The 18,477-nt window shown below is 42.8% G+C and overlaps 1 protein-coding gene across 1 annotated transcript in view; it reads right to left on the bottom strand.

Moving 5' to 3' along the window:
* CADPS2 (calcium dependent secretion activator 2) overlaps nt 1-12,218 on the bottom strand; it is a 313,185-nt gene extending 300,967 nt beyond the window's left edge. The window contains 1 exon segment of the mRNA XM_040549796.1: nt 11,807-12,218. Coding sequence (XP_040405730.1) covers nt 11,807-12,133 — 327 coding nt within the window. The 5' untranslated portion in view covers nt 12,134-12,218.
* Between the last annotated feature and the right edge of the window lie 6,259 nt (nt 12,219-18,477).

The following is an 18,477-nucleotide window of genomic DNA, read 5'->3' as shown; positions in this document are numbered from 1 at the left end:
ATAAATTATCCTTCACACTGAGAACACATATGCCACGTTTTGACCCAAAGCAAGTTTCTGCAGCCAAGGTAGAAATCCATCCTCAAATACAGCGACAAATATGGTATTTAAATCTTATGTTTGTAAGAGCTAGATAGCAGAAACGGAAGAGTACAAAATCAGCGTACTGTATTCAACAGGGCACACTCTGAGCAAGACCTAAGAAATCAGATCAATCCCAAAAGCTCAATATTAATAAAAAAATAAAACCTCTGCCATTAACGAAAGCTGTAAGAACAACTCTGCTTCCCTATCACAAGGCTTAGGAGTTTAATTCTATATGAAGCAGCTACCAAACTGAGCCAAGGCAAAAGTATGCATCTGCAGAGGAGGGGCTGGGGTAAGGGGTTGTGTTTTTTATAAAATAAATAGCAATTTACAATTTTTACAAAAACAAAAAATTATTTTTCTGAAAAACTAATAATATTAAATGACTTTTATTCGGTACAAGCCATAATCTCTTTAAAACAGATTAGGCCATAATAAGCTACGGAGCACTAACACCCCTCCCCTCATATCAGTATCTATAGCTTTCTTTCTGTCTCTCACACTCGCACATACTTTGTTATTTTACACAGAACCATATATATGTGTATTTTCCGTGTGCGCCTGTCCTTCAAGGCTTCAGCATCACTCCATAAGCACTGGGAACCAAGAAGTGCCAGGGTGCCCAGGGAGGTGTGGACGTGCCACTACTACCACCAGCCTCACTTCAGGCTTACATGAGCCCACAATTTCCTCCTTTCCAGCACACGAATGCATGCACAGATACATCACAACCTCACAGGACCAGAGATCCTAATCCGTTATTGAAGCCCAGAAGCATTTTCTACTGCCAAGCAGGAGACGCGTCTCACGCCCTGGTGCTTCAGCGCACCTCCAGCCTCAGACCCTGGCAGATGCTTAGAAGTGGCCCAGGAAATCACACGCAGGGTTCAATGCAATTTCCCAGCAATTATAGCTTTGTTATTCCTAATCTAAATTTCTATAAACATGTCAAAGTAATTGAGGACCAGGGCTATTTAAAACGCGTCAAGTTTACAAATTAAGGAGTACTCAATTAGGCAGGAACACCGAAATAGGTGCCTGGCTAAAACTTAACCCCTGATTAGCCCCTTTAAATAACTGCTTAAATTTTTTTAAAAAACTCTTTCATATGGCTAGATTTTTTTTTTTCAAGGAAAAAAAAAGAGAAATCCTTAAACTTTTTACACAATTTTCAGATTGCTATTTTTCCAAGAACCTAAAAAAGAGTAATTATAGTCCATTTGGTGGCCCATACACTTGACAGCAAACAGTTGCCACGCATACACATGCTAATAATCAACACAGGGAGGATGCTATCCAAAAGGTCCTCTCCAAGCTTTAAAAACTCGCTCAGCTGTGACAGCAGCAGGCTATTGCAAAGCCAACTATTAAAAAGAAATACGGCATGTCAGCAAATTTCATAAGCAGGGTCTATTGAAGTCACACATTAAATAATAATAAAAAACAGCAACAAAGAGCATTTGATATTAAAATGGAAATACTATTCCTCTTCTACCTGTCATTCTGCCCCCATTAATCCCCACCTCAGCACTAGAAAGTATAAGCAGAGCAACCTCTTGCAAATCAGTTCAGGTCTATCTACTGGATTAGATTCAATGGATGGCTCAGGGTGTCACAATATTTTCCAAGGGCACTTTATTTGCTGTCTGAAGATATCTTGAAAATCATTTACCAGTCATTAATTATGCATTCTATTTCTTATAATCAGTTCTTTTAATTAGTATCCCAGGCAGCTTTGCTGAGAATCCCACACTTCTAGTAATTAGGGGCAGCTTATTGGCCCTAATTAACTTCAGGCATAGCACGACTGTATCACTTTGTTACTTTAGCCGGTTTTATGTTTGCATTTCATATTCTGTCCTGCTTTACTGGCTCAGAAAGGCGACTGTGGTGCTACTTATCTCTTTTAGGTTCCAGCTATCTCTTGACTTTGTATTAGCTGCTGTATTTTAAATCTCTCCGACTCCCCGGTCACCTCTGGCAAGCAGTGTGATGCAAGAAGAGCACATCCGCAGAGCAAAGTAGTTGATGCTGACGACCTGACATCCACCCTAAATCCACTTCAGGCAGCTTTGCCTCAGACCACCACCAGTCTGGCTGCAAGGACTTAACGTGCTTCCAGAACCTAACTTCTGGTTTAGCTTTGCCCACAAACAGCAGCATCCGTGTGCTCCAAGCACCGTCTCTGCAAGTGGGGACAAGGAGGGTGACTTTAAAGCATACTCCTGATCTGAGCTAAGATGTTGATGTAGACACCGATGCTGTCACCAATAAAGTTCCTCCAGGGATGCTCTTGCTTTTTAAAAGACTCACTTACCTCATCAGGTCATCCTTTCCCAGCTAGTGGACAGCACCCACGGCCACTGCACATCAGCCCAGCACCATCCAGCACAGCTTAGCAAAATAGAGCAGTCAGGCTTAGACAGATTTTTTCAGACTATCAGAAGAACTCTGCCAGCCTCCTTCAGTCTCCTTCGCTTGTTTGCTGCTCTGCATGATTAAGTGCACTTTTAACAGATACAGCTTATAATGCAGTAAGAGGGTCATGCATGGAGGTTTTTGCCAGCTTAATGACTTTGTCACATCTCCGTGACCTTTAGAGACCTGTTCCAGACTGAGTTCTCACTAGCCACTGTAGTTATTAACATGTTATTAATTAATGTATTATTAACATGTTAATTTGTTACAGTTTGAACATCCAGAACACATTAAGCAGCTCGTGGTTTAGTGAACATCTGAAAGTTTTGTTGCCACTTTAAATAAATAATACTTCTAATTCTTACAACTTGCAGTCTGTACATGAAAAGCATCATTTATTAAAGTAACAGAAAGACTGTCAGAATCCAGTTGTGCCAATGTAACTTTGAGGAAGACCAACAAAGACCACAGACAGTGCCCAGCCCTACTCCAGTGTATTGCTCTCCTTCCTTGAGATTTAGGAAGTAAAGAGGTCTTAGAATAAAAGTACTACTCTTAAAATTCCCCCTACCTTACGCAGTTAAACAGCGTTCTTATATTATTTTCAGCAACACATAAGCAAAATATATATATCCACATCTTGCCAGATCTCAGTTCCCAGATTACCTTAACAAGATGCCTTTTTTTTATTAAATATGTTTCCAGGTGGTAAAACATAAGTTTTATATACACAAAACATAGCTAGTCATTTTCAAGCATCTATTATTATGGAAGAAGACCTGGAAGCATTAAGGAATGGTACCTAAAAACCTGGATGGCAGAGAAAGACAACTTTAGAAATTGGCCTTAAAAATCTCAAGTGATGTCTTTAAAGCCATTGAATTTGGGAGCCAAATCATGCTGAGAAAGAAAACAGAAACATATAAAGCAGATTATTCTCTGATGCATGTTGTACTAGTTACCTTAAAATGCTTACAATTATTTCATCAAGCATGTACCAGCACACTTAGAACCCCCATTTGTAAGCATACGTGTGGGTACCAGAATGCCATTGCATTTGGTGTTAAGTCAATGCGAGCTGGATCTAAGTGCCCATTCGGGCAGATATCCCCACTCTGCTCAGCAGAGGCAACCTGAAGATTCCAAGATCTAGATGAACATTACTAATGGGATTTGAAATTTCAGTCTCTAAATAATATCACTGTTTGCTGCTCTTCAATCCCTGCTGGTAAGGGATTGAAAAATCCTCTGCCTTTTGATGACAGTGCAGGAAAGACAGGAGATCTGAGGGGAACAGAGTGCTACAACGATTTAATATCAGTCCTATATCAAAACAACCACTTCTTCATTTCTTTCCCTTGCTTATGATCCATCCATAAGGGGATCAGAATAAACTGGTCAACATTAATATTTTAGCACTAATGCATATTTGATGTATTAAGCAGTTGGAATGATGAAACATTCTTAGAAAACTTTTGTGGAGAAACAGTTGCCGATACCCTGCTACAAGGCCTCAGAATACATAATTCAGAAATAAGTGAAGGAACGTAAGAGCAATAGGCACAAACCAGGGATGATCCTGTGTTAAAACTAGCAAGATAAATATTTGGCGCACACTGCCTGGAGGTCTATTTTTTATTTTCACAGAAAGCTCATGAAACCACCATAAGAAAATCCCAAGCTGATAAAATGACTAAAACCTTCTGCAGAAAAAAAAAATCTGGGACCATGAAAACACTGTTTTCCCAAACACATCCTACCACTCCGATTTCCACGGAGTCCAGTTTCTGAGCATCAAGTTTCTTACCCACTCTTTGCCCTTGTTATTCTTTGTTACACCAACACGGACATTGAGTCTGTTCAGTTTCTTCCAGCTTAATCTGTATCTCTTTTTCCTAGCCCAGTACCTTTGATGCAAACTCTTATCCCCAGGATACTCCTCCTTCAGTTCTGCTTCATACTGAAAAGCAGAACTCGTGACCAGTGGATTTCCCTGCTATGAATTCACTCCTTTGTCACTGTTCTTGCTCAACAGTTCCTCTGCCCCAAAGTGAATTCAGTTCCATGTATTTTCTCGATACCTCTAACACTGTCCATTACCGATTCCCACTTTTCCCCTACTCTTTGTAGACGTGCATCATCTCTTTGGAGATCTCATTTACACCCTGTCCGAGTTTGTCTTTTCTTCCACATCACTGTCTGTGCCCCAAACAATTCCACTCACAGTACTGCTCTAGGGACGTTTCTGCTACAGCACTGCTCTGAGCATCCCTCTGCTACTTGCACTGAACACAAGCTTGGCCTTTACTTCCCAAACCCCACTGCCAAGACAGCTGCATGTAAATGAATAACCAATGGAAACAGCGCTGGAAAAAGATTTTTGCTCCATCACCTTCTCTTTTTCTAATTTTTCTTCACTGGATCATGGGGTTTACAGAGTGCTCCGTGTAGGACCGTCCATTCTTCACAAGGCTGTTAATTAATGCTTTTCCTCTTCCTGACAGGAAAAACACTCAAGAACATTCTTAAACTTATTCATACAAGTAATCGCGCTTGAAGAGAGGCATACGCTTTATCTCCTCACATCAAAATAAATAAGAACCAGAAACAAATTATTTTGAGGAATTATCATCAACTTGTTGAGAATTTTAAAGAAAAAATAATCAAAAGCCTTCAACGCTTATGGCTGTGAAAATAACCTTCAAAACACAAACCTAAGCTGATGCAGCCTGGTACCCACATACAAACACTCTGCCTCTCCTGCTGCTCAGAGTTTCCCCCACACAGCAACAAACTGAAAACTGACTTTTCACAGCTGCTATTCCGAAACCTGTGGGAATCAGCTGCAGCTCACAAGTGCTGGGCTGCTTTCAATTCAGTGCCAGCACTTCCAGGCAGAAGCAGGCTTTGGAGATGCTCACTAGGCAGAGGAAATAAGAGTTCAGCAGATGCTGTTCCTCCCCTCCCGAAAGACAACAGCTAAAACACAGAGAAGTTTGAGTACCAGACCTGAGCATGCCACAGACAGCAGCAGGCAGCAAGAGGAGCAAGTTGGAAAGAAATACAGGGGGCATCTTTGCAACAACTGTGTCAAAAAAAAAATATGAAAAGAGATTTATAGACTAAAAAGTTTTAAAAAAATGAGAGCTTGGCGCCCAGTTCAGGTGGAGTAATATATTAACTGGTGCTCAGGTACAACTAAATACAGGACCAGAGTCAAGGCACAAAGGCTAGCACCCCAACAGAAACCCCTAAATCAGAAGGGAGAGCCAACCACCTTCCCAGAAATACACAAATCACGCCGTCTTTCCCCACAGCCACCTCTCGTTGATAAATGGGAAGCGAGTTTTTTCCCTGAGCTATTAGCTTTCCAGTTCCTGTGAGCATAGGAATAAAAGAGAAGCAGCAGGAGACAGGGATGTGCTAAGCTAGCAAAGTAGTAGACATCTACACACAAAAAAGAAACAAGAAGGGTTACAGGAAAGCAGAACACATATATAGAGATACATTAAAAAACCAAAAGAATATATACAAAAGGCAACTTCAGGATGACATTCACCGATATTAAGAAGAAATGGTGCAAAGCCAGAAAGAAAAAACAGTCTAACTAGCAGTAAGCAAACAGTGAGGTGACTGGTTAGTAGTGCCCCAGAACATGAACTAGTCATGAATGGTGTGAATGGGGGAAGCACGGAAGGGCAAATTTGCTTTTATAAGAAATGCTTCGTTCAGAAAATAGTCAACTAGCAACCAACTAGTATTTTCTGCTCTAGCAATATTCTACAGTTAAAGACAAGTACATGGTAATTAATGTTTTGGCACATTGACCCTTTCTAGATGCAGGGAAAGGAATATGGTTTGGAGGGGGAGAGTGTTTTTACCAGTTTTATTCCTCCACAGCAGCAATGAGTATATTTCTCTGATGATATCAGAGAGAATTATTAGGACAAAAAGAGTAGATCTGGTGTTTCTGCTTCTCTGTCACCAATTACCAACAGCTCAGATACACAAAGCATATAACTGGAGAATAACAACTGCCTGGAAGGGGTGAGAAATGCCAGGCAGCCCAACCAGCCAATTCCCTTGTACCATTCCTGCAGAGATGGCGACGGTCAACCGATTCCTCAAACTCATCCTGTCAGCTCCCCTGTAGAAAAACTAATAAGTAGTCTTTCTCCAGCACTTGAAATGGGGTATTTGCCAACAGAGTTAACATACTTGTCAAACCACATGGCTGACAGAAAGAACTCAACAGCCTCATTCAGAAAAAAATAATAATAATAAAGTTGTCTCCTCAAATGATCAAAAAAAGTCAAATATCAAAGACAAATATGGGCTAAAATAGGCAGGGAAAACAAAACAAGCAAGCGAAAGAAGAGACTGATTAATTTTTCAGCATAGTAGAATGAAGTTTGCAGACTGTCCCTACATACCCACTTCATTACACGGCTATTTACCAAAGACTATTTTTCCGAGCACACTGCCCAGCTTTCAGCCAAGCCACCCTAATCAATGCTGAGCTGGCTGGGCAGCAGCACAGCTTAAGATTAAATCAAAACTCAGAAGGTTTGTCATTTCTGAATTGGTGCTGGTAACCAGAAAGCTCTGCTTCACTCATCACCCTTCAGTGTTTCTTCAGCCATGGCTGACTCAATTGCCCATAGTGAGCAACCTTCCTCCTGCAGACATGAATTTCTTCTTTCCCAAAGAGCGAGTTCTCACTGGGGTAAAAAGATCTGATTGCCAATAGTCTTGTCTTAATAAATATAGAGCTGTGGAAGCCAGCATCTTAATGGGCTTTGACAGGACTTAACAAAATATACCAACTTGATTGAAAACAAAGTACCCGTGGCTTAATGAATCACGACAAGGTGTTTGTGAAGGGAGGAGGAAGGTAAATAAACTTGATTTAAAATGACTTTCTGAATTCCTTATCAAAAATAAAAAATAAAAAGAAATAAGATTTGTAAAGGAAACATTGAAGGGAGGAATAGAAGATGTCTTCCTAGAAAGCTCTTCCGCAGAATTTTGACCAGATAGCCAAGTTTTCTTGTTAAGCTCTTCCTCTGAAGCACATCTGGAATTTCCAATAAGAATGGCTTTGGATGTATTCTCCTTCCTAAGAAGTGGAAAAAAGCATCTCATGAAGGAGGCTGTGAAACCACGAGATGATTTTTCCTTCCCAAAATGTGCTCAGACAATCAATAAGTGACACATGACCAGCTCAAAAACAGGGATAAGTGAGGCTTCGTGCAGCAGAAATAAAGACATTGAGAATAGAACTGTGATACAGAGAATCAAGTCTGACCCTGTAGCCAACATTTTCTTGATAAAGTCATTCAGTGGACACATATCATGAACCTTTTCTTTAGAGGCAAAGCCCAAGAAACAGGAAAGAACAAATTCATGAAGCTCAGACAAAAATAAAGGATTGAATATTACCACTCCTACTTTTCACTATTAACTATAACTTGATATTTTTGATGTACTCACAGGGAAGTAGGTAGATGGAGGAAATGGAAGGACAACTGGTCAGAATGTATTCATGAAGTAAATCTCTTTTAGTTACGATTTCTAAACAGACGGCTCAATTACTTCTCCTACTTATCACCTATGAAAGCAAGACTTGAATTATCAGCTTTGATGTACTAAGCCTTTAATGCATTAGGAAATCTCCTTTAGCGTAGGAGCATTACTCCCCTCCCAGTCTTGGATTTCTACCGTGTGACTGCTTTACTAGAGTAAATTTTAAGATGTTGAGGAAGAAAAACACTGGATGAATACCTTTTTGTTGGTGATGGTACTTAACTGTAGCATTTCATTGCCCCTTTCTTCCTCAGGAGCTTTGACTCATCTCCCAGATACAGAGCTTGCCTTTATCCTATGCTCCTTAAATAAAACTGAGTATACACGTAAAGGTATATAACTGACTGGTGTAAACCACAGTTACCAGGGCTGTCATCTAGTCACTGGCTCTGTGTTATGTTCACATACACCATTTTGTCTTGATGGAAGACAGCTGCACAGAGATTGCAATTAAGTCTATCGCCTAAATCCCATGAACTTTCTGAGGCCAAAGTCAGCCTGCAGACTGTTTTGAGATTCAGTTTTGCTGGGGTGCAAAAGGAGAAAGAAAAGGAACAACATTAGTTAACTATGGCTTCTTTTTTGCTGGACTAAGAAGGAACAGGAGCAGAAAGGTAAAAAAAGGAAAGATGCTAACATATATTCCAGAAGATTCAACAGAAAAAGTGGAAACTACAAAAACGTGACAAAGACTCTTTCAAACAAAGACAGGCAAGTCTTATTTGCTAAAGGCATGTCATGCAACACATTGATGCACTAATATTTCTCTAAAAACTTGGAAAATGCATGGTCAAATGTCCATAAGTACCTACCGAAGATATGTTATTAGAAGTAGGATTAACACTCTGCAGAACTAACTCCAACTCTGTCAGGTTCTATTATACCACCCTGAAAAAATCATGCCATGCTTATTCTTCCTCCTTCACCCCAAATCTACCGGTAGCCAAAGACAGGCGGAAATAGTTGGTCACTCACTAACTCTGAACAGTTAAACAAGAATATTTCTACTACGTATCTTACAGATTACAGAAGGAATGCAGCCAGACACAGAAGTGTTTCAGGAAAGTTTAGGCTAAATTATGTTGGATTTGGCATTCAAAACAAGCTGGCAGAGTTGACGGATGTTGGTAAATTGTCACAGTTCTTCTCTTAAAGTTTGATCTTTTTTCTTTTTTTTTTAATTAACCTTATATATGACAATAGAGCTGAGCCAATTTTACTTAGTGGGAAGAAAGAAGGATGAGAAAAGGCAACAGAGGAGCAAAACTGACTGCATTTAAAATTCTTTACTTTAATTAGTATAACTCAGTCCATTAAGTATGATGGTTTTAAGATACTGTATGGTAGATTACAATCTGATACCGAAGAAAGAACATAAGAATCCAGCCGTATTGTAAACCATTTCCTTACTGATATTACAATGCAACTGAGGATGTTTGCTATGTGAATCCCATCTCATTCCCTTACTGGATAATACGTGCCACATTAAAAAAGAAGTAAACTGCATTCTGCAATATTTGCTCAGCAATATGCCAAATGAACTGGCAGAAAGCACAAATTACTTCTGCTCTCGAGCAGGGTGGATACTATTCTTAGGTTATCGGAAAGACTGCTGGTGCAAAAGCACAAAGAGTGCACCACCAGAGACAGACTGGGCTGGGAGCTGGAGCCACAGAGCACTGCAGGTTCTTGCTCAAAGCGCTGCCCTGGATCACTTACCCGCTGGTGCCGAGCGGGACGTGTGGCAGTGAATGGCTCTTGTTGAATAACACAGGTCAGGGACCTCAGTGAAGCTCACAACGGAGGGCCAGCCACTGACAGACAGCAGTCGTGCAGGGGAATAGTGAGAGATGAAGGGACGGTGCAAACCAGGGAGAACATTCGTTCAGTAAATAAAGCAGTGATTTACCCAAGCACGGGTCCAGCCAGAGGACATCCAAAAGCATGCACACGGGACCCATGCATGTGCAGCACAGACTGCCAACGTTACAGCACAAAGCAGCTTCTCCACCTGGCTCTCGGCACCCCTCAGCCTGTCTGAACTCTGAAAACTGGTTCTGCTACACCGTTCTCAGCACTTCACTGGGTATTACATCGAATTGTTAAGTAAGAGGAAGGATTTTTATGTATATTTTATTACTTCTAGAAAGAACTGCAACTCCTAGAGAGAATTTTTTGTGCGTTACACCTTATTTAAGAGCATTAGTTTGTGACCAGCACGAGACAAATCACTCTGGTCCTGCAGCTAAATTCCTAAACACAACAAAAATCTCTTTCCACGTACAGTAGTTAAGCCAAAAGGCAGAATTCACTTAAAAACAGTAATTAACAGGAGTACCATTTAATTTTAACTATCAAGTCAGTTCTGTTAATCAGTCTGTTCCCTGCTCATATGCTACATCCACAAGTGCTACATTTCTGTATTGGCTGCGCATCAGCAATCTCCTTTCATACATCTTATTAATAAAAATAATTAATACTGTTGTTATTTTTAAAATGCTGTTCCTACATTTAGGGACTGAGATCAGTGAGAACTTCTAAACATTCAGTATCTAATGCTGTTGATGGCCACAAGTCGCAACTTTGAGGCTGATGAGGAAAAAATTCACTGCCCGGAGGGCGATGGAGCAGGTCACAGAGGTGGGCTGTGGGATCTGTCTCTGGAGGCTTTTGAGACTCAGGTGGACAAAGCCACAGCTGGCCTGAACTACTGCTGTCACCCTAGGTTTGAGCAGGGCAGACTAGATGATCGGCAGATGTCCCTTAAGATATCTTCACTGTGGTGACTCTTTCAGGGTGGAGGAACCCTCACCAGTCTGGGCAAAATCCTTATTTTAAGGGATTTTCTTTGGATTCCTGCTTACGAAAAGTCTTTATATGGGTTTCACTCTTTAAGCACCTAAAAACTTAACAAAAAACAAAATGTTCTTCTGGCAATAATCATATTATTACCACCCCATTCACTTGTCAAAGAATTCACTAAGCACAAATAGCCTAGATCACACATGATAGCTCTGGCACCCCAAAACATTTTGTATTGGTTTTTACAAAGCTTTAGAGACATGCAAATAGCAGGATCGTAAAAAGGTACGCAGAACTGAATTCCTTCTGCGGCATACCAATACTCTGCTGGAAGCCGATGTGGGCATTTTGTTGTCGTTTTATGGAACCGAACAGAAAGTAAAACAGCTCCAAGTATTTCAGACCAAACACTTCAAGAACTGAGCGTTTAAAGGAGTTGTCTGGAAGCGCCGTGCCCTGTTGCGAAACTTTAGGTGTTCTACCTGAGCAGTCGCTCAGAAGTCACGGAGCAGAAGCGAGCACCTTCGCAGGCAGCACGGCCACCTGCCGCCTCCCTGCTGACCCTCACGTCCCTGATGCTCGAGGGACAGCGCGATTTTGGTGAGGCTGCCCCGAGGATGAAGGCAGCCTCCTCCACCTCCCCGCCCCGCAGCGGGGCTCGGGGGCACCTCGGGGCGCTCCGGCTGCCCCGGGACCCCTCCGGCAGCCGGGGGGGGTTCCTCGCAGCCCCCCGCCGCGCCCCCAGCGCCCGGTTTTGAGGCAGCTCCGGGAACTCCCGGGAGGGTTCCCAGGGGGATGCGGTGCCCGCCGCCCCCCTCCTCCAGCCCCTCGCCTCAGGGGGGCCGACGGGGAGATGCCGGGGGTCTCGCCCGCGCGTCCGGGCGGTCAGGGGGCTGCCCGTCGGGGGGCTCACCTTCTGCTGCCGGCGGGCCATGTCGGTGGGCTGCTTGGCGTTGAAGGGGTGCGCGATGCAGCGGGCGATGAAGACGTAGAGCTGCAGCCGGAGCCGCTTCTCCCGCTCCTCCCGCTGCAGCCGCTCCTGCTCCTCCCGGCCCTCGCTCAGCACCGAGGGGCTGGGGCTGGGGCCGGGGGTCGCCGCCCGCCCCGCGCCCCCCTCCCTGCCCCGCGCCTCCCGCGGCGGCGGCAGCGAGCCCCCGGCCGGCGCCCCCGGCCCGTCCCGCCGCCGCTCCTCCTCCTGCACCTCATCGGACTCCTCCTCGCTGGACGAAGGGTCCAGCATCGCGGCCGAGGGGCTGAGCGGCCGGCGCCTTCCCGGACACGTCGAGTTTCCACCCCGACGGCTTCCTCCCGGGAGCCGAGCGAGGGGCGGGCCGGGGGAGGCGGGGTTTGGGAAGGGGGTCGAGCCTGGGTTGCCTTGGGAATTGCTCCGAGCCGCTCCCGGCGGAGGCGGGGACGGGGCTGGGCTCCAGAGACCGCCCGCCCGCACCTGCCCGGCTCGGCACGGCTCCCCTCGGCCTCCCTCCCGCACCCCGCACCCCGCACCCCGCACCCCGCACCTCGGGGCCGCCCCAAAACGGCCCGGGGGTGCGTGCAGCCCCCCGCCCCACCACGGCTCGCTGGCATCCTCTGTCACGTAGTGCGGGCAGAACGACAGGTATCGCAGATGCCTCCAGTAAAATAAATAAATAAAATTATTAAAAATAAATTAATTAATTAACAGAAGCCACTGAAAACATGTTGTGTTTTTTTTTTTTTTCTGAGACGAGGAGCGAGCCGAAGCGTCGCTCGCTCGCCCAGGATGCCCCCGCTGCCAACAGGCAGCTCGCATCCCTCAGAGATCCGTGTTTTGGACAGATTCAGAGAGGTTCGTCTTCACAGTTCAGGCTGCGAGAAGCGTATGGCAGCCTGCTAGCGTCGCTTTCCCAACTAACATAAAAAAGGTTTCAGCACGTGAAAGTGAAATGTGTGGAGTCCGGTTGCGGCGCCCTGGGCAGCAGCTCTGGGGAGGGAAGGCATGTTAGTTTTGGGAGGATCGAGGAGCCCTTCTCCGGGCCCTGCACAGCCACACACGCGGGCACCGCAGCCCAGGACAGGGGGATAAAGGCCAGTGGGACGACTGGCTCCCATAAAGGCAGTGTCCCTGGATGCTGCATGAAAATGATGGCAAATGAGGCTCTGCCCACGCAGCTCTCAGCCTCTCCTGACTAGCAGTGGCAAGTTTTAAAAGCCCTGGATGGAAAGTTGGCAAACCCAGAAGGTGTGCTCAGTGCTCGCTGCTTGAGGATAGCCTTCATCCCCTCTTCAGCTGGGATGGGACGGGGAGGGGGGTGAAAGACTCTAGTCCATCACCAACATTTTGAAGTGCTCAGTCCTGCAGATTTAGGACAGGATCTTTAAAGCAGGCAGTTATCTCCTGAGTGAATTGGCTTTCAGAAGGTGAAATTGCTCCTGCTGTGGGCAGCCATTAGCTAGATGGCAGTATTAAGTATTAGGAGTCTGGGTTCTGCTTCTGCATCCACCAGAGGAATGCGGTGGAGCACTGGAGAGCTGTACTGACACACAGACTTTCCTGGACATTTGGATGCTAAGTGTAGCAGTCGTATAAAAATAGCCCAGGTTTTTAATCTAACGAAAATCTTCCGAATCTTCTGAAACCAGTGAAATGCAGAAAGGCAGTCAGGGAAAAGTATGGAAGTCAATCTATCAAACATCCCTGATCACGTTTCCTTAGACGAGGAATTGCTGAGGACCATTTTTATGGGTAACACCACCACCAGTCATGTGTCAGTACTTGTGTTCCCCATGTACCATTGCAAGTAGTGCTAGCCCTATAGTAGGAAAGAACTAGTTCTGTAAAGGTATGGACCTGCTTACTCTAAAGTACTTTTTCACTACAGGAAGTACAACATGCACTCCGATTTGAAGGTGCGTTTCACAACAATTTGTTGTCATTCTAGTAGGAAATAAAGTAACACAATGAAAAACTTGCCAGTGAAGGCATGCAAAGCACTGACTGGGGTATGAACTCCCTAAACTTCAAAACCATCAGGTCCTAAACATTTTTAAATTCAGTGGCCAAGCCCAGCAGTATCATATCTTGATCATCGATTACTGCTGCATTAAGGCCAGGATCAGCATGTTATCATGCATACAATTACAAGACTCTTCCTTATATGAACTGTTACATTTGCTCCGCTAGCTGCCCGCACCTTTTTGGAGGAATGATCTCCCTTATTTTACTTCATGTTTCAGAAGAGAATCACAGAACTGTTGAGGTTGGCAGGGACCTCCTGAGATCACCTCATCCAACCCCCCCAGAGCAGGGTCACCCTACACCAGGTTGCCCAGGACCATGTCCAGTCAGGTTTTGAGTATCTCCAAGGATGGAGACTCCACAACCTCTCTGGGCAACCTGTGACAGTTTGACCACTCTCACAGTAAAAAGTTTTTTCTTATGTTTAAATTAAATTAATTTTCTGTATTTCACACTGTGCCTGTGGCTTCTTGTCCTTCCCTGGGTACAGGGAATCATCCCAGCACCCAGGTCATTAATGAAGATGTTAAGCAGTATTGGTCCCACTATCAGTCTCTGGGTACACTGCTAATGCCTGCACTCCAGGTGACCTTCACAACCCTCTGGGCCTAACAGTTCAGCCAGTTTTCGGTCCACTTCACTGCCCATTTCTCTAGCCTGGACTTCTTCAGGTTGCCTGTGAGGATCTTCTGGGAGGCAGTGCTGAAAGCTTGCCTGAAGTCAAGATGAGTCATGTCCACTGCTCTCCCCTCATCCACCAGGCCAGTCGCTTGGTCATAGAAGGCTCTCAGGTTGGTCAGGCATGATTCCCCATACATAGATCCATGCCAGCTACTCCCAAACACTTTCTTGCTTTGAATATATTTGGAAATAGCTTCCAAGATTATTTGCTCAGTCACTTTCCCAGTGACAAAGGTGAGGCTGGCCAGCCTGTAGATCTTTAGTTGCCTTTAGAGAATTTAGGAGTGCTATTTGCTTTTTTCCACCACTTGAAACATCCATTTAAAATATCTTCCCTAGAGCTGCACGCCAAGGACCTCTAGTAAGGCTACAAAAGTCTTGTATTTTGTTTTCAGGCCTCATCTTTTCTCCCTTCTCTCTTCATTTTGGGAAAAAAGATAAAAACAAGAACAATTTAAATTTTGTTTTCTATCAGATCAGGCTTTAAACAGACTGTTATCAACTTGGAATTGACAGCACTGATAAAATGAATTGACAATGCCTATCTGCATATCTAGCAGCTTAGCACAAACACTCTTACCTTTTGCAGCTAGTTTTAGCACAACTCTTTATTTGGTATTTTGTGTTCCCATTCTAAATGCACTCTCAGCTGGCATTATTTGAGAGGTTTTGGTGCTGATCTCTCATTCGTTCTTGGTGCTTTTTTTTTTTTTTTTTACATCTAATGCATTTAAATGTAGACTATCTACTTGTATCTTTTGAAGATTTCTGCAGAGCATGAAAGCCCCCCCCCCTTCCTGAATCCATTTTGTCTACTTTACTGACAGTGCCACCGTCAAACTTTTGTGGTGTCACTCTTGTACGAATGAGTCAGAACTTGCCCCTTAATTCCTCAGATGCTTGTGTTCAAATGCTATGTACACAAATACCAACACAAAATGCTTATATTCAAATACCTTTATACTTAAGGAATCCAGCCACAACAATGAAGTCATTCGGTCAGTACTACTCATTAAGATAATCTAACCAAACCGATTTTTATTTGTGCTTTCTCTTCACTTTGTCTAACCTCAGCACAAGTTTACTTACAGCTGCAAGCATTCAAGTGCAATTTTTCTTCCTAGATGTTATACTTAGCCTAATTCAGTTTATAAAACATATTTATTTTAACAGAAGAGTGTTAAGAACTGTTCTTTTTTATATAACAGTGAAATGAGCATTTTGTCAATAAAGCTTTCTATTTAGGGGATAAAAGAAGCAGTAAAAATAGTTATTGGTGAAAAGCTCAGTTTTGAACTGATCCAAGATTTTTATTTCAAGATGCAGATAAAAATTTTAGCTATGTTTTCAAAACCTTCCTTTGGGAAAATGTATGACTAAAAGTAAAGTTTGTAAGAATTTATTTATACTCAGTAAGATTTCCTATTATAGAATCAGTGCTTTGTAATTCACTCATAAACTGTCTTTTGATTGTAAAATTCATTATTATTTTGAGGCTTAGTAGTTCATGGTAATGAGTTTTAGCTTCACGCAGTGCATTTTCAGCTTAGACACTTCTAGTACTGTTCCTTTGTGATGCTTTAGATGGCTAAATTATGTGCTTAAGCAAGAATCTCACCTTTTATTATTTGTAAGCAGGTCATAGCCAAGACCAGACAAGACTCTGATGTTTCTTGGGTGCTTTGAAACTGCTGTGTCGTGGGAATATACTATACCAGACACCCCTGAAAGGTGGATGAAGCACTGCCTCTCTCTTTTCTTATGTCCACATTTATTTTATACACCATGAACTTGTGTAGAGAAACTTGAAAACATGAAGGAAGACTGCCATGAAGTCTCAAAACCTTAAAGTAAAGTAGAAGAAATAACCATATTTTTATGATTATTTTTTAAATAATATGATGGTAAAGCTGAGCATATATCATTTTTGTGGCCTGGCTTAAAGTTTCTGAAGGCCTCTAACTGCTGCCAGTATTGTCCATTGATATGTATGAGTTCTTACCCAGGCAAGAACGCATGATGGAGATGCCACACAAGCATATGGAGTAAGTAATGTGAATTTACAATTCACCTGGAAGGATATAAATTTGAAAGTTCAATAGAGCTTGCATTCTGCTTTGCAATGAGCAGTGCCCAATAGATCTCCATAATGATAAATTTATCAGCATTCGTGTGCTACCAGCGTGCAGTGCTCAGCTCTGCAGTGTGAGAAGTTTGTGCGCAGTTGATATATTTCCCAGTTTTATGGCTTTCCCATGCAGCTGTTTATTTTATTCCTTTGTGAAGAGCTTGCAGGAGGCAGCTAACATTTCTGCAGGTTTAATTTCTGGAATGTAAGTTCATTTCATTTCAGGAATGCATTTCTCCCAGAAGAGTATCAGATGGTACCTCTCTATTAATTTCAGCTGTTCTGTGCCAATTCAAGAATATAGATGGTGAGTTGTACAAAGAAATCAGCAAGTAATGTTTTGGTGTTGGCCACACGCCTAAAATGGGTTGGGCAGTAGTAACTAAGCATTACAATAAACGGACCTCTTTAGCTTGCCTCGACAAGAAATAATTAGAGAGCTTTCCCTAAAAAGCACGCTTGTCATCTATTTATTTCATAGTGAGCCTCACTATAGCACTCTATAAGGTGTTAGAACTCCCTGGGTAAATATTCACACAGCTATTTTCAGACACCTGAAAGGATGGGGTTTATTTTTTCCATCCTCTCAACCACAAAAGCAAGTGGCAGAGCATTCACAGGCTTAGTAGGTAAAGAGGACATTGCACCATGTTTTTGTTGTACTCTTGCAGCCATCATCACACTTATTCTGCTGCCAAGTTTTTCTTGTCCACCACAGTCTCTTGCATTTGCAAACAATGATGGAGCATATTCTTCTACTTAAATCAAAAAAAGGTACTCCTGATCTTTATCTGAATTGCAAAGTTTAGGAATGTGTTTCCCCAACACTATTCTATTTCATTTGACTCCCTAAGAGTAATCATTAAGCTAAATGGCCTTTATATCCTTTTTACCATAATTGGATGCAAGTGTTATGAGCTACATAGGTCTCAGGCAAGAGCATAGGGAGGAATAAAGAGAATCCACGTGCCTGATTCCTACTAGCTTTTCTAATCCTTATGGGAAATTCCCATCCTCTCCTCAGGTGAGTCCCCAGAGACAAATGAAGAGGGTAAGTGATGTTAATAACTGATCCATATAAAGAAAAAAAAAAAAACTGGATCCAGGTATTTCCATGCATAGCTTCCAGCTTTGTAGCGTAGGTTTAGTTCATGCATATGTATGTAAATACACATAAATACACATAAATGCTAATCATATGTCCTGCTCTGACATTTTGGAGGTGCTGCATTACTCACAAACTGTGCCATATCCATGTAATGAGCAGGTTATTGCTAAGAGGCCAGATTAAAATTTATGTCACGTCATTACTTAGTACTAAAAGCTATTCTAAAAAATGGAGATTTTTGAATTAATTTGATTCAGAGTAGCCTTGTGTCTGAAATGCAGTGTTGTTCTCCACACCTTCAGGTAATTAAGGCAATCTGATTTTTCAGCGTGGGGTTGAAAAAGTGACATTAATATCTTATTTAAAATTCTAAAGAAATATTCAAATCCATTTTTCTTAAAGGAATGTTTTTACCCACAAGAAACCTCTCTACCATTCAACCTGTCTTTGCTGGCTAAGGATGTTAAGACCATATACACCACCGAGTCAATCATCTGGTTAGCATAACAATGCCAATACAAATCTTAGAACAAGTCTCAGTATAGATTAACGAACTTCTGCATTGGCAACATCTAAAAATGTACAGAGCCATAAAGTAGCTGGTGTTTAGCCATAGTACATTAATACTTCCATGTGGTTGCTCTCATGAACACATAACTAGCATTATTTTTA

This window comes from Cygnus olor, chromosome 1 (assembly GCF_009769625.2).
Source record: "Cygnus olor isolate bCygOlo1 chromosome 1, bCygOlo1.pri.v2, whole genome shotgun sequence".
NCBI lineage: Eukaryota > Metazoa > Chordata > Aves > Anseriformes > Anatidae > Cygnus > Cygnus olor.
The sequence above is the reverse complement of the archived record's forward strand: the minus strand, read 5'-3'. Positions and strand labels throughout refer to the sequence as shown.